This window comes from Aulonocara stuartgranti (assembly GCF_965226115.1).
Source record: "Aulonocara stuartgranti genome assembly, chromosome: 10".
Lineage (NCBI taxonomy): Eukaryota > Metazoa > Chordata > Actinopteri > Cichliformes > Cichlidae > Aulonocara > Aulonocara stuartgranti.
Genome location: NC_138946.1, coordinates 34,909,804 through 34,925,321, shown reverse-complemented (window position 1 = coordinate 34,925,321; position 15,518 = coordinate 34,909,804). Strand labels below are relative to the sequence as shown.

The 15,518-nt window shown below is 43.2% G+C and overlaps 1 protein-coding gene across 1 annotated transcript in view; it reads left to right on the top strand.

Moving 5' to 3' along the window:
- The window catches only part of hlcs (holocarboxylase synthetase (biotin-(proprionyl-CoA-carboxylase (ATP-hydrolysing)) ligase)), a 48,580-nt gene extending 33,601 nt beyond the window's left edge, over positions 1-14,979 (top strand). Inside the window, 5 exon segments of the mRNA XM_082548812.1 lie at positions 4,738-4,805; positions 6,061-6,221; positions 8,743-8,857; positions 13,257-13,470; positions 14,431-14,979. Of these exon segments, the coding sequence (XP_082404938.1) occupies positions 4,738-4,805; positions 6,061-6,221; positions 8,743-8,857; positions 13,257-13,470; positions 14,431-14,602 (730 nt within the window). The 3' untranslated portion in view covers positions 14,603-14,979.
- Positions 14,980-15,518: the final 539 nt, after the last annotated feature.

Below are 15,518 nucleotides of genomic sequence, written 5' to 3'. Positions count from 1 at the left end.
CACACTGTGGGAATTTACGACTGTGCGTGAATCCCCCTGATATTGGTATGATCTGAGCTCAGACACTGAGCGAGAGGGCGGGGCCGCTGCTGCCCGTGAGTGCGCTGTTGGAGAAACGCAGCCAGCCATACTAAGGAGAGCTTAAGTTTGACCAGGTACCAAAGCAAATCATTCGTACCGTACAAATAATGTAAATATGACGGTGAATCACGAAAGATTGATATCAAACTGATCACTTGACCAATATTACGTTACTCGCTCTTCAAGTGAATCAACAAATGGTGAAATGAAAAGCCGAACAAATGCTATTTTTTTAGAGAGTCTTAGCTTACGTGTGTTTATTTCATATTCTCAGTTCTTACCCTCCCTGACTAAATCGGTTTCAGTTATGTACTGAAATATAAGAATGGACATTAGAGGCTTCTTTCAAAGAAAAACTCAGGTAAATGTTACTTTCTATATTATGCTTTGTATGTTGTTCAGTATATTTCTATGCAAAACAAGAGGGATTTCAGTACACAGCAGGATATTCACATTTATAACCAGATATTTACACTTTAGGGAGAAAACATAAAACATTTTTACTGTACAACATCAATTTAGAGTAAACTTGTTTTGCATAAATAAATATTGAAATATCTTTTGAATTAGTTAAATGTCAGAATAAAGAGAGACAGAGCTGTCTATTTTTTATCACTTTCATCAAATGTAGGAGTACATGTACACTAAGTTTATTGTTAATTAATAAGAAAACTGCAGACGATTCCATTCTGAGCTGAAGAAGCTTCTGATTGGTTTGTAGAGTCCATGTGAGTAAACTGGTGGCACAGCTGTGGATGCATATAAGGCAAAACACAGAGCCTGTTTCTGTGACATGGGAAAATCAAGACATGTCAACCAAAACACCAGGAAAAGAACTGTGGAGCTCCATAAATGTGGCTCAATTTTGAATACAATTTGGTGCCATTTGCAATTAAGAAATACAGACAGTTTCTCTCTTTACTCTTAAAGTTAACAAATATGTTTTTATATTTATCTAAAAAATAAACATTTAGTCTGATTTGACGTTACAATTAAAAAAGTGTTTTTATCTGAAGAGTAAATATCTGGTTTCAGCTGTATATTTGATGATTGTCAGCACAGAGAGGGAGAGGGAGGAGCAGAGAGGGAGATGGAGAATGAGGACAGAACAGAGATGAACAAGAGCAGGTGAGACTCACATGTTAGTCAAATGGTTGTTTACCAAAAGTATCACCGTATCACAGGTCCTCATGTATCTCGTACCTAGTGTTTCTTTTTAGGTTTGTTATTTTTCAAATTCTATATTTATTAAGTTTTGCAGCTTGTTTACACAACAAGGCTAAATAATTATATAAACTTTTCTCAATCTAAATAGTGGACTTTGGTAGAATTAAAAAATAAGTGTAGTGCAGGTCTATGATGATTTTTAGTGCTACTATCATCTAGTTCTGATTCTGGTTCTGTCTTGATTAAGTCCTCAGTAGTCCTGATTTAATTCCAGATCAGTTCTGGCTCTGGTTGAATTGGGGTTTAGTCCTCGTGTCTTGATACAGCCCTGATTTTGTTCCGCCTTGCTGCTTAATTAAAAAACTAGTTTAAGGTGTCCTGCATATGTGATATATATTTTTCCCTATATGAAGTCATTCTTTTTTTGAACAAAACTCAAAACAGAGCCAATTAATCATTCAGTCATTTCTACCCCCCCCCAAAAAAAAAAAAAAATCCCACATGCATACTACCCTTTTGGGCTAAGCCCTGGGTGTTGCAAATGTCTGGCTCCGCCTCTGCCTCCAACACACATTGCCCCTGACCCCCACGGTGCCTCCTGCGAGTGGTGGGCCTACAGGAGGATGGGCCCATCTCCCTTTTATGGGCTGTGCCCGGCCGGGCCCCATGGACTAAGGCCCAGCCACCAGACACATAAGTGTTTGGTGTGAACTGTAGCCAACAGTAATGGACACATGGTTAAGGAGAGCTGTTTAAAACAAATCCCTGACTAGACATACTGACACTCTGAGGAAGGCTGTGCTTTTCAAATTTGAAATTCTGACTTTCATTTGAACGGTGAAGGGAAGCACGAGTGTAGAGCATAGATAGGACTGGAAATTTAGGCTTCAGTTCAAGATTTATTGACCATGTCCACTCCCCTTCATGGTCACATGGTCTGTTTTTCTCCTACTGGACCTAAAAACTGAACCTACCTGTGCAAACTTGCTTTTATTTAGTTCTGTCTGTTAAAACTGTTTTAACTGTATCCTTTTGTATTGACGTGGTTCTCCTGCAGCACATTTCTGCTAAATTGAGTCCAAGTCTCATTCTCCTATTCACACACACATTCATATAGTGCTCTTATCTATATCTAATCAGACTTATCTAAAGTACACATGCACAAAGTATTTTAGAATAGAATAGAATAGCCTTTATTGTCATTGTACAGAGTACAGCGAAATTGGAGTGCCACTCCCTTGGTGCAAGATTCAATAATAAATATAAATGTAAAATATAAAAAGTACAATAAAACAATCGCAAGTACTCAAACAATAGTAAGTACGATATATACAGGATAGCAGCATAATATAATGACAGTATGAATAGCAGCATAATATAATGACAGTGATGGTATGGTGCTTATTTACTACGGTGATAGCTCTGGGAAAGAAGCTATCCCTGAATCTGTTTGTCCTGGTTTTATGTGACCTGTACCGTCGGCCTGACGGTAATAGTTCAAACAGTTGGTTGCTGGGGTGAGAGTGGTCCTTGATGATATTGCCAGCTCTGCTGAGGTACCGAGAGTTTGCAGTGACCTCCAGGCTGGGCAGAGAGCAGCCAGTGATCTTCTGGGCTGTGTTGATGACCCTCTGCAGTACTTTCCTGCCCGCAGCTGAGCACCCTGCATACCATGTTGTTATGCCGTACGTTAGGATGCTCTCTATGGTGGCTCTGTAAAATGTCACCAGCAGCCTCTCCTCCAGGTTGTTCCTCCTGAGCACTCTCAGAAAGTGGAGACGCTGCTGGGCCTTTTTTACCACCGCCGTGGTATTTGCAGTCCAGGAGAGGTCATCAGATATCTGCACGCCCAGAAACCTCATGGAGTGTACCCTCTCCACACAGTTCCCGTGAATGTAAAGTGGGGCCGGGTCTGCTCTGCCCTTCCTGAAGTCCAAGATAAGTTCTTTAGTTTTCGTGGTGTTCAGTTGGAGGTTGTTAACTGAACACCACTCAGTCAGTCTCAGTCAGTCTGTTGACCTCATCTCTGTTGTCCGACTCATCCCATTTTGCATCATTCCTTCATCATATAAATCAGCGGTCCCCAACCCCCGGGCTATGGACCGTTCCGTGAGTCATTTGGTACCGGGCTGCGAGAGTTGACACTCGGGTGTGAAATTTATGGTTTTCAGGGATTTTATTGGTTTTTATCGTTATTTTTTATCATTTTTATCGTTAACTTGGTTTCTTTGGGTCCTTTCCTATGTGTTATGAATAAATCTTCTTTGTTTTTGGTACCGGTGCTGGTTTTTTTTTTCCTTGTATGTATCCGCGAAACCTTAAAGACCAGTCCATGAAAATATTGTCAGACATAAACCGGTCTGTGGCACAAAAAAGGTTGGGGACCGCTGATATAAATGATTAGTTAACTTACGTTATTGGATTCTTCTTGGTCACTGTCCTGGATCTCAGTTTGGAGTGGCCAGGTTGGGAAAAATAAACACACATTTAGTGAGATTGTTGGATTTAGTAGAGAGACTGAATTAAGAGAATTCATCATTAGTGTGACACAGAATATCACTTTCACCGATGGTCTTATAGAAAATGATTACAGCTATACAACACTCTTTACAGTAAGCTGAAGAAACGTGTCTCTGTGCACGGGCCTGCTGTGGCTCCTCTGCTGTGTTTTATCCAAAGCAGTTGGAATCAGTACAAACACATCAAGTTTCTCTGTAAGAGCGTCACACACATCTGTTCCCAGGATAACACTGGAAGTGTCATGGTTTGCTTGAGGACTCACACGCAGGACTCAGAGGCACAGTTGGTATTTATTACTGTTCCACCAGGTGTATATACAAATAGTACAGGGGTAGTGCTATATACAAAGCGGTGACAGGGAAAAGGCTCCGGGGAAATCCAGGTAGGGAAAAGACACTTGCTCCTCTTCTGACTCTCTCCTATCGTGACCAGTCTCTCTCCAAACACTCACAAAAAACAGGAATCCACTCGGGGAATGCAGGGTCGGGTCCAGGGGATCTATGTACAGAAGGAAACACACGTTAGAGGTTTTGCGCAGGGAAACGAAAGAGAACTTGCTCAGAGCCGGGCTGCACTGACGCGAGTCACACACAACGATCCAGCGATGAGTAGAAGCCACTCCCTGGCTTAAATGCTGGCTGCACTGATGAGGCCCAGGTGTTTCCTCTTCAGAGGGGCGTGGGCCGAGGGCGTGAACCCGCCATGAGTTCCGCCCTGGCGAGAGAGAGAAAGAGACCGCTACTAGTCAGCGGCCTGCTGATCCCCTGGCCGTGACAGAAGTGTATAGATGAAACACCAGGTTTGCCCCGGTGAGCAGTTGCATTCGTTAGACGTTCACTGTGTTACTTTTGCTTCCTTGCGAGTAAAATAAACACGTTGGAACTCGCTGCTCTGTGTGTCTCACTTCATAAGAGAATTTTTGAAACATGTCCCGCAGAGACACTTTGACACATTTCTGTCTCTCCTCAGGCTGACTGTACACTTACCAAGAGACATGGGTTTACTAGTAGTAGCTACTCAACAAAGCCAGGGAAGAGGTCAGTGCATTCATTTTTTATTTTCATTTTGTACGTAGACTACCAGTCCAACATTTGGACACACCCTCTTATTTAATGGTTTTTCTTTATTTTTACTGCTTCCACATTGTAGATACAAACTGAAGACATCAAATACATGAAGCTAGATATATAGAATAATGCAGCAAAGAGAAAATGTATAAATAACTCTGAGGAATCTAAAATATAAGACATTTAAAGTAACCCTTTGCTTTGTTCTTAATGACGTTGGGACCATCTGTTGTGTTGTGCAGCAGTCAGGTTGGTGCACAGCTGACAGGCCTATTTGACAACTGCTAGAATTCATATTATGGCGAGAACCAATCAGCTAAGTAAAGAGAAACAACAGTCCATCATTACTTTAAGAGCTGGAGGTCAGTCAGTCGGAAAACTGCTAAAACTTTGAATGTGTCCCCAAGTGGAGTCGCAAAACCATCAAGACTACGATGAAACTGTCTCACATGAGGATCGGCCCAGGAAAGGAAGACCAAGAGTCTCCTCTGCTGCTGAGGATACATTCATCCGAGTCACCAGCCTCAGGAATCACAATCACAAGCAGCAGCTCAGATCAGAGCTCAGATAGATGCCGCACAGAGCAGCAGCAGACACATCTCTACATGTTCAGTGGAGACTGTGTGAATCAGGCCTTTATGGTCAAACAGCTGCTAAGAAACCACGACTAAGGAAAAGCATCATTGAAGGCAAACTGAACCAGCATGGCTACCACAGCATCCTGCAGCCACATGCCAGGACAGGACAATGAGCCCAAACACACCTCCAGGCTGTGTGAGGGCTGTTTGACCATGAAGGAGAGTGATGTCTGTGCCAGATGGCCTGGCCTCCACAGTCACCTGACCTAAACCCAGTGGAGATGGTTTGGGATGAGATGGAGCGCAGAGTGAAGGCAAAAAGGCCAACAGGTGCTCAGCATCTCTGGGAACTCCAAGACCGTTGGAAACCATTTCAGGCGACGACCTCATGGAGAGAACGCCAAGAGTGAGCAAAGCAGTAATCAAAGCAAAGGCTGGCTTTGAGAGTTATTTCACACTTGTTCATTACTGCATAATTACATATGTGTTCATTCATGATGCCTTCAGTGAGAATCTACGATGTAAACAGTGTGAAACTAAAGAAAAACATTAAATGAGAAGGTGTGTCCAAACTTCTGACTGGTAGTCTATTTCACAGTATGCTTTAGGTGTTTGGTAAAACTTGCTGCTTGTGTTTTGTGCTGTAGGTCGGGGAAGGAATGCCTGGCTCAGCCCTCTGGGTTGTGCCATGTTCACTCTGAATGTCCAGATTGAGCTGAACTCCAAGCTCGGACAGAGGATTCCCTTCCTGCAGCACCTGGTTGCTCTTGCTGTAGTGGAGGCTGTTTGCTCACTTCCTGGATATCAGGTATCCCAATATCTCCATAATAACATTAAGACATCCAACTGTTTAGCAGTCCATGTTCTTATTACAGCATTACTACCAGTTAATGTCACTGTATTAAAAGCATTTTATTCGAAGCACTGCAGCGTTACGGCCTTTTTCCTGCTTAGATGTTCTTCTATTGTTCTAAAAGATGATTGTGCCCTTACTGTAAGTTTTATTTTATTCATTCTTTTAGGTTTTTCCTCATATGCCCTGTGTTTGTTCCCCCATCATTAGCCTAGTATTTACCCAAAAGTTGATTCTGTTCATCAGGACGTTTTCAGTGGGAGAAACATTTCATCATCATCCAGGTGACGTCTTCAGTCTCAGCTGACTGCAGGTTTCCAATCTTATAAACAGGACATTTGCATAATGACTGAAACCAGCACCACTGAATGAACTGTGATTGATCATTAATATGCAAATTATCATGGACATTGATCAACAACCACTGATCAAAGCCCATGAGTCCCATTCACAGAGAGTTGGGCAATGACTGCAATCACAGCATGTAAGATGGTGACAGATGTACCCTTAGGTAGGGCTGCTCAATTAATCGAATTTTAATCACGATTACGATCTGGGCTTTCAACGATCATTAAAAATGACTGAGCCGATTATTAGCCCCTCCCTCATTTATCCGCGACACCTTAAAGGCCGGTCCGTGAAAATATTGTCGGGCATAAACCGGTCCGTGGCGCAAAAAAGGTTGGAGACCGCTGATTAAGAGGACCCGAGGGAAGCTCGGAAAGCTAAGCAGAAGTTATTTGGAGAGTGACTGCCGTTGGTTGAAAAGAGAGTTTAAAAAAAAAAACTTCAGTGGTGTTGCACACTATTTTATATTATTTTTTAAAGTCATTGTTAACCCTTTAAAGCCGGTCAGAGCAGCACGCTCCGTTTTGCGTAACTACTGTTAAATCCCTGTAGAACCTGAACCGTGTAAGCTAGCGCAATAATTTGTTTTGCATATGAAACCGGAGGAGTTGTACTTACATCTGATGCCATCAGCTTGTCCTCGGTCACGGTTTCGTTCCACATATAGCTTTGCAAAAATTGCATAAAAAGCGCTTGCAGGAACAAAAACATAATATTCCAGAAACACGCTTTGCCGTTCCTATCAGCTGTTCGTAACACTTCCCACAGTGAAATGATGCACCTGCTGTTTTCTTTGCAAATTTGCATCATAGGATTGTTTTTTGTTTTTCCTGCAGTATATAAAAATTGCTGTATCTCCAAAATAAAACTATGAAGACACTCAAAATAAATTTCCTGTTGTTGTAAACTATTTTTTGCAACTTTATTGTATTTAAAGTTTTGAGGGATAAACCTCTTAAATTTCTCCAAGTAGAAATATATGTAAACAAAACAAAAGCGATTTTCAATTTTTTTTGTAGTTTATTGCACTTTTTTGCAATTTATGTAATTACTATGGACTTAATGCATACATATTATTAAAATATGGGCTATAACAGTTGTATTGATGTATAGCAACTTGAAATGCTCCCACAAATGGCACTACAGCATGTAAAAAAATAATATAAGCTCTGGTGGACTTGGTTCTATAGTAGGTCTTAAAGGGTTAAATAAATATCGTCAAATAATCGTGATCTCAATTTCAGTGAAAATAATCGTGATTATCATTTTTGCCATAATCGAGCAGCCCTACCCTTAGGCCCCCTCTTCCATTCAGAGATGGTCTTTCCCTTTTCTCATAAATGGCCTCCTTGACTCCGCCCTCAAACCAGCGTTCCTCCCTGTCCAGGATGTTACATCCTCATCATTGAAAGAGTGTCCACTGGCCTGTAGCTGTAAACAGGCTGCAGAGTCCTGATGAGGTGGCTCTTCTGTGTTGTGGCATCCTCTTAGCCAGAGGTTGTTTGGTTTCCCCGATGTATAAATCCTGGCAATCCTCCTGCACTTAACAGCGTACACTATGTTACTCTGTTTGTGTCGGTGTTTGGAAGAAATGCGTCTCAGCTGTTCCGATACTCCTGACATGTACGGGATCACTACGGGTTTTCACTTACGCAGCAGTTGTAGCGTCCTGATGACACCCAGTTTGTGCTCCAGTGGATGTGGAGTCAAACCTTAAATATTGATCCGTATGCGTAGGTTGATCAAGGAACTGACCTCCCAGCCCATCGTTCCTTCAGTGGTGCTAGTTTCAGTCCTTGTGCAAATGTCCTGTTTATAAGGTTGGAAACCTGCAGTCAGCTGAGACTGAAGACGTCACCTGATGATGAAACATTTCTCCCACTGAAAACATCCAGATGGACAGAATCAACCTTTTGGGAGAGCATGCATGAAGACAGCCTAGTATTTACCTCATAATGGAAATTAACATATCCAAGCATGGTCATTAACATGCAATTACTTGGTACCATAACCTTGTTAATCACATGGAAATGTTATTAGACTATTTTCACACATTTTGAAGTATAATAAAGATCATTGTGTTGGTATTAAAGTACATGTAAGATAGATGACGTTTAACCTCCTGTAGGACATAGATCTGAGGGTGAAGTGGCCCAATGACATCTACTACGGTAACCTGATGAAGCTCGGAGGAGTGCTGGTGACTTCCACAGTACTGGGATCAACTTTTCATCTGCTCATAGGTGACAATCTGCACGGTTCAACGGACACATTTCACTCATATCAACATGAAGCCGTTCCTCACATGGCTAAACTAACATGCTCATTTTAAACTTGTTAACATAAGAGAGTACCTTAATGTAGCAGTATACAAAGTTTTATATGAGAATGGGCGTCTGATTGGTTAAAACCGATGAGGAGAAATCCTAGTGTACATTTATTCTGCCTTCGTTGGCGCCCCGAGGTGGTCCCAGCCTCTCAGCAATCCTGAAGAGCAGCACCTAAAAGGGAAGGCCCCTACTCTGCTACACGGGTACTAGATGTTTTTCCCTGTTCTCTCACCTTTCACCTAATCACTTCTCACATCTTAGTTAGCATGAAGGCCACCCTGGCTGAGATACTGGATATTGTTTTTGTCTCACGCCGTCCCGATGACCCACCTTATCATAGGACTTTGTGTCCCTTCACCTTGAAGCTTCTTCACTGTCGCCATTTCTAACTAAACACTGTCTAGACATCTAAATTCTTAAGCTGTTCACTATAACACTAAATAGTCCCTCCTCTTACACCTGTTAAGGTGTAAACCTTTATCTCACACATTGTCTTCCCCTTTCCATTTTCCAGGGCATCTGTGGTGCCCTGGAGCTTCAAACCTTCAACACTACACTTGCTTTTGCCCTCAGAGGCCTTTACTCCCTCCTGTTACACCTACTCTTCCTCGTCACCCTCTGACTCCTCCTCCACTCGGAACAATGGCAACTGTTATGATGTAGAGTTCTTCTCCTTAGACAAAACAGCTACGATCAACCTATCCGATAGCCGTCTAGCACATGGAATACAACAACAATCACAGGAAAGTGGAATAGCTAGAAAGCACGCTATTTATACTAACAAGGACATGCAGGGGTTTACGCGTTTCTGTCGGCTGTCTGTCGCCGGTTTCTGCCAGATTAGTCCTCACCTCGCCCAAAGTTCGCTAGGGTGGTTGTGCAGGTACACAGTGTGTCAGGTGGTACCAATTAGCTCCAGCTTTACCTAGACTGCATGGGTTATACATTGAATCACCTCATAGGGTCCAGTCCTGGGTTCAAGCCACTTTCTCTTGTGAACTTTCACCCATGCCCACTCACCAACCTTTACTGCTCATTTGGAGTTGCCTCGGGCTCAGCCAGCTGCACCTGCTTAGACAAAACTCTGGTCAGTTTAGTCAACGCTGTCGTATGTTCATCACGACTCACCTGCCAGACATCCAGAGAGGGCATATGACTCATGGTGGGCCAGGGCAGGGAGGTTCTCATTGACATGAGAGCAATGGGGAGAGAGTCCACCCACATCAGTCTAGTTCCATAAGAGAAATCAAGAATCTTTCTCTTCAGAGTCTTATTTGCCCTTTCCACCAGCCTTTGTGAGGCAGGATAGCAAACGGCCCTGAAACTGTGTTATACCTCGAGCCTTTTCTACCCCTGCCAGTTCTTTATTTGAGAAATACGAGGCATCATCGGAGCATATGCTCCTCGGGACCCCAGACCAGGGTATTAACTTGTTTTTCAGCCACTTCACTACAGTCTGCGCTGATTCATTTTTGCATGATACTGCTTCCACCCAGCTTGTGAACTTTTCCACCATCACCAGAAAGTACCTGACCCACTCCCACATCAGTGAAGTCAATTGTGATATCTTGAAGTGGAGCCTCTGAGACTGGAAACCTTACCACTGGGCATTTGTAGGGCGCCCTTGGGTTGTGCTCATTGCATGTGTGACAGCCCGTGACCTAGTTCATCGGTCCCCAACCTTTTTTGCGCCACGAACCGGTTTATGCCCGACAATATTTTCACAGACCGGCCTTTAAGGTGTCGCGGATAAATACAACAAAATAAAACTAGTACCGGTACCAAAAAAAAGAAGATTTATTCATAGATCTAGAATGGCATCTGATTGGGGAACCTTGGCCTTGGCGCTCCTTCATACTGTCTCTGGTTGGACACTCCTGCTCCTCTGCCTGTGAATGGGTTTGGAAAAGAGGGATAAGGCTCCTGAGGCCCTGTTGTGCCTGATTTGGCATTAGAGAGGACCTTCACACACTACAGACTGCCTGGATTGCATTATTGGAGTTATGTTGTGCACCTGCATGCCTTTCCTACAGGGTGGCAACCCATTTTAAGCACTCCAGCATCCCTTTGTGTTATTTCCTTTTTTATGTCTCCGATAGTCTGTCAGTTGGGCATTCCTTCCTTAGAACTCCCACAGGTGATCCCATTACAGGTTGAATAGTATAGCGTATCCTTCTCATGACCCGATGCTGGCTTCCTTTAGTAGTTAATGTGTGGTGTCTCTCCCCTCCAACTTACTCAGCAGGGCCCTCAGGTCTCCACCTCCGTAGGTGTCTCCCATCGTCTCTCCCTCTAGGGTGGTCTGAGGCTCCTCCTCCCACTGGGGGAAATTTGGAAGGTAGGCCTCAATGTCTCTTTGGGGAACATACAGCAGGCCTCTTCCATCTACTACTCGTAGTGGCAGTTGGGTTATTGGTATTGATTCCCCGCCTTGACCTCTCGGTCACATCCTACGAGTCTGGGGTGGAGATCTCTCAAATGTGAGCTGGGACCCCTCTGCACCACTCATTGGTGGAGGAGTGAATACCCCTGTGAAGTCTCCCACTAGTGTACCCTGAATCTGGGTTGTTGGTTGTTTCCTTCAAGTCGTGTGGATCCTCCTCCAATTTTCCACTTGTCTTGGATCTCGTCCTCCAATCTGAGTCCTCCTGTAGGGCTGACCCTTAATATGCAGCCTGTCGATGGCATGGAGGGCGTGCTGGCACTGGTTTGTGCTTCGTGGATAATCTTTTTGGTGTGCAGTCCGAGGGGGCTTGTGAACTCCCGGTGCTAAGTGATCCTTCTTGTTTCAAGGTAAGCTCAGCAATGGCCTGCTTCAGTTCATTCACCTGCCAAGTGGATTGAATTACCACCTTTACCCCTGTGTCTGCCATTTCTGTCACTTCCCTGTGAAGTGTAGCATTTGCCTTCTGATCCGAAGCCTCATCTAGATCCAGGACGCCAGTCTTTACTTGGAACAGTGGGGGTACTGCCCCCAGCATCAGCACAAGGGGGCGGCGTTGTGAGCAAAGCAGGTAGAGTCTGGCCGCGCTCCTTTTTCTTCAGAGTTCCCTTCTCCACCTTTCTGTTGCTTTTTCTTTCATTTCTTCGCTTACTTCCCTGCTGTGTGTGTGTGTGTGTCTCTTATGGTCTTTGCCGATCATTTTCAAACTGGTTTGGCTGGAAATAACCATTCCTGTTTATGTGGTTTCTTTGGTCCTCACAGCTTGGTTGATTTATTTGTTCGACACTGCAAGGAGTTTACACTAGCTACCCAGTACACACTGTGCACATCCTTGTTTTGTTTTTTTGCAGAGGATGGGGCATCCCCGGTTGTCACAGCTGACACAATGCAAAGTCAGTTAAAGAATAAAATGTTACAATCCTAGCAGAACGGACAGTAAGGTTTTATCAGGGAAAACATTGGTATGCTGGCCCTTTGCTACTATTGTACCAAAACACCACTATTCTAGCTTCTTGGAGTTCATCTTTTATAAACAATGCCTGAATGACCCCCTCATTTCTGCACCAAAGTCACTGCAGATCAGTGGTGTTCGATACAGCTCTGTTGTATTCTCATCTCTGCTTTAAGGAATTTGTTTTTGCAAAGAAATTATAATCTGTTGAATAAAACGGCATGAAAATAACGTACACATTGGTGACCATAGAAAACAAGCAGCAGAATTTATACCTACATTTCTGCTGTATATTCACATATCACACATTCTATCCAGTTAAACATTTTTGCGTCCTCACCTTGGGCCTGAAATTGCTTACAGTGTGTTCACTCATTGGTGCATGTTAAATGTTAAAGTTCACGATAGTACAATTGGACTGAAATTGTTTGGCTTGTTTGGAGGAAAGCCTCTTTTCTCAAAAATGAACTTGGTAGCATGGCTTGGGTTTGCATCTGAATAAACCAGAAGATTTCTGGAACAATGTCCTTTTATAGTAACACGAATTCTGTTAGCACAGCGTGGGGAGGTGATGGTTTGGGCTTTTGCTGCAGTCCACCATGAGATATCATATTTAACTGTAAAACAGCAAAGTATTCTGCAGTCAGATGTGAGGCCATCTGTCTGACAGCTAAAGTTTGCCAAAATCGGATTGTCTAGCATAACAACGATCCCTCAAGTACAGCAGCAACTCTATAACATAGTGGCTAAAGAGGAAAAAAATCAAGGTGCAATAATGACTCAGAGTAAAAGTCAAAATCACGATCCTGATCAAAACGCTGTGGAGGAACCTCGAGAGCTGTGCATGGATGAATGTGCACAAACCCAGGTTATCTCAGAATATTGTAATTATCTCTTAAACGTGTTCTTCCCTACAGGCTGTGGGTTTAATGTGACAAACAGCAACCCAACAGTGTGCATCAATGACCTGATCCAGTCGTACAACTTACAGCACAACTGCAGCCTGCAGCCGCTCAGCTGTGCCCAGCTCATCGCGAGAACTGTCAACTGCCTGGAGGCCCTTATTGACAACTTCCAGCAAGGAGGCCCAGAGTCTGTCCTGCCCACGTACTACAAGAGATGGCTCCACAGGTGTGTAACGTAGACAACTCTTGATGCTTTGAACTAAGATTTCACTTTTACTTAGAATCACACACTTTCTTTTAGCAACATGGGAACAAGGATTTAATGGGCGATTTTCAGTGTAGAGATGCACTGACCGGATTCAAATCAAGTATCCTTATGATACCACTTCCTATTTTTGCTTTTACTGACCCAGTCTCTAATACAGGGAAACTGTAATGTCATATATCTCTCTAATTACAAATTACATAATATTTAACAATCTCTTGTGTGGATACAAATTGAGGTAATTAAATGTGTTCTCTTTATCTTGTGATTAAATCTCATTCAGTCATATTTAACTTTCTTTTTCTGATTCGCCTGTTAATAGACTTTTAATCTTTTATGTACATATATCCTCAAACGCTACTAAAATGCAGTCAAATCTAATTTATATTCCATTGTGCATTCAGAAGTACATAAATGGTAAATGGCCTGTATTTATATAGCGCTTTACTAGTCCCTAAGGACCCCAAAGCGCTTTACACATCCAGTCATTCACCCATTCACGCACACATTCACACACTGGTGATGGCAGCTACATTGTAGCCACAGCCACCCTGGGGCGCACTGACAGAGGCGAGGCTGCCGGACACTGGCGCCACCGGGCCCTCTGACCACCACCAGTAGGCAACGGGTGAAGTGTCTTGCCCAAGGACACAACGACCAAGACTGTCCAAGCCGGGGCTCGAACCGGCAACCTTCCGATTACAAGACGAACTCCCAACTCTTGAGCCACAATCGCCCCACGAAGCATAACATGAACAAAACTGTGTAAAAGAAAAATGGCACATAAAATCCTGAAACAGATGATGTTTTGTTTTTCATGTAAGAGTAAAGTGGCTCTGGAGTTGGGTTTTAACCACTGTTCAACTTAATTAAGTTTACACATTTAAACTGTAAAAACTGCTCTCTTTGTTCTGACCTCAGTGGAACCTGGGTGCGTCTCTGGAGTGAGGACGGCCCAGAGGTTCAGGTGATGGGTCTGGACCACAACGGTTTCCTCCAGGTGCACAGCAAGGAGCAGGGTGTGGTCTCAGTGGAGCCGGATGGAAACTCGTTTGATATGCTGAAGAATCTGGTGGTCATCAAAACACATTAGGACCAAATTCATAAAGCACAGACTCATTGTGTGTGTGTGTGTGTGTGTGTGTGTGTGTGTGTGTGTGTGTGTGTGTGTGTGTGTGTGTGTGTGTGTGTGTACTGGACCATGTTAACCAGATGTTTTTATGTTGGTCAGGTTACTTGTTCAGAAACATACAATAGTGACAAAGACAGAAAAAACATGCAGAGATCTCTGCATTGGTAATGACTGGTGTGCTGGTCTGGGACTACTAAATGATGTTAATGTCTTACAATGTATATTCATTTTGTCTTTCAAAATAAATCTTGTACCCGTCACTAGAATGATTCCATGAAAACAGTGAACAGTGCGATTTGGACTGTTGCTATTTTCAGCAAAATAAAGATTTCCACACACGTTTTTTTGTCATTTCCCTGGTTAGACCCTTTTTTCTGTAATCATGATTTTCAGGGGAAGCTTCAAATGTTCCGACATATGGAGGACCCTGGAGTGTCCTGAAAGGCCTGAGGATAAAGATGTGTTGAAAAGTCTAGCAAGTCACTGACAAAGCTTTTCTTTGGATGTTAGCTGCTTTTTGTTCGTTTTTTTTGATCCCCCACTGCTTCAGTAACTGCTTCAGGATCTGGGAAGGCCATTCCAGGACTGTCAGTGTTCCATTGTATGTTTTTCCAGGTATGCTTTAACTGCACTGTTTAGGATCATTGTCCTCTTGACAATCTCTCACACTCACTGCACCACTCTCCTGACGTCCTGCATTCATGAAAATGACTATTTGAATACAAATTGTCAAACAAACATTCGATTTGACTCAGATAACGGTCTTCTGAACTGCTTTTTCCTCCACCACGTTAAAGTTGTGATTCACGGAGGGGAATCTCAATTCTGTAAAATTTTAATCACGTCAGCAGTAATGACACCCGCTTATGTCAACTGG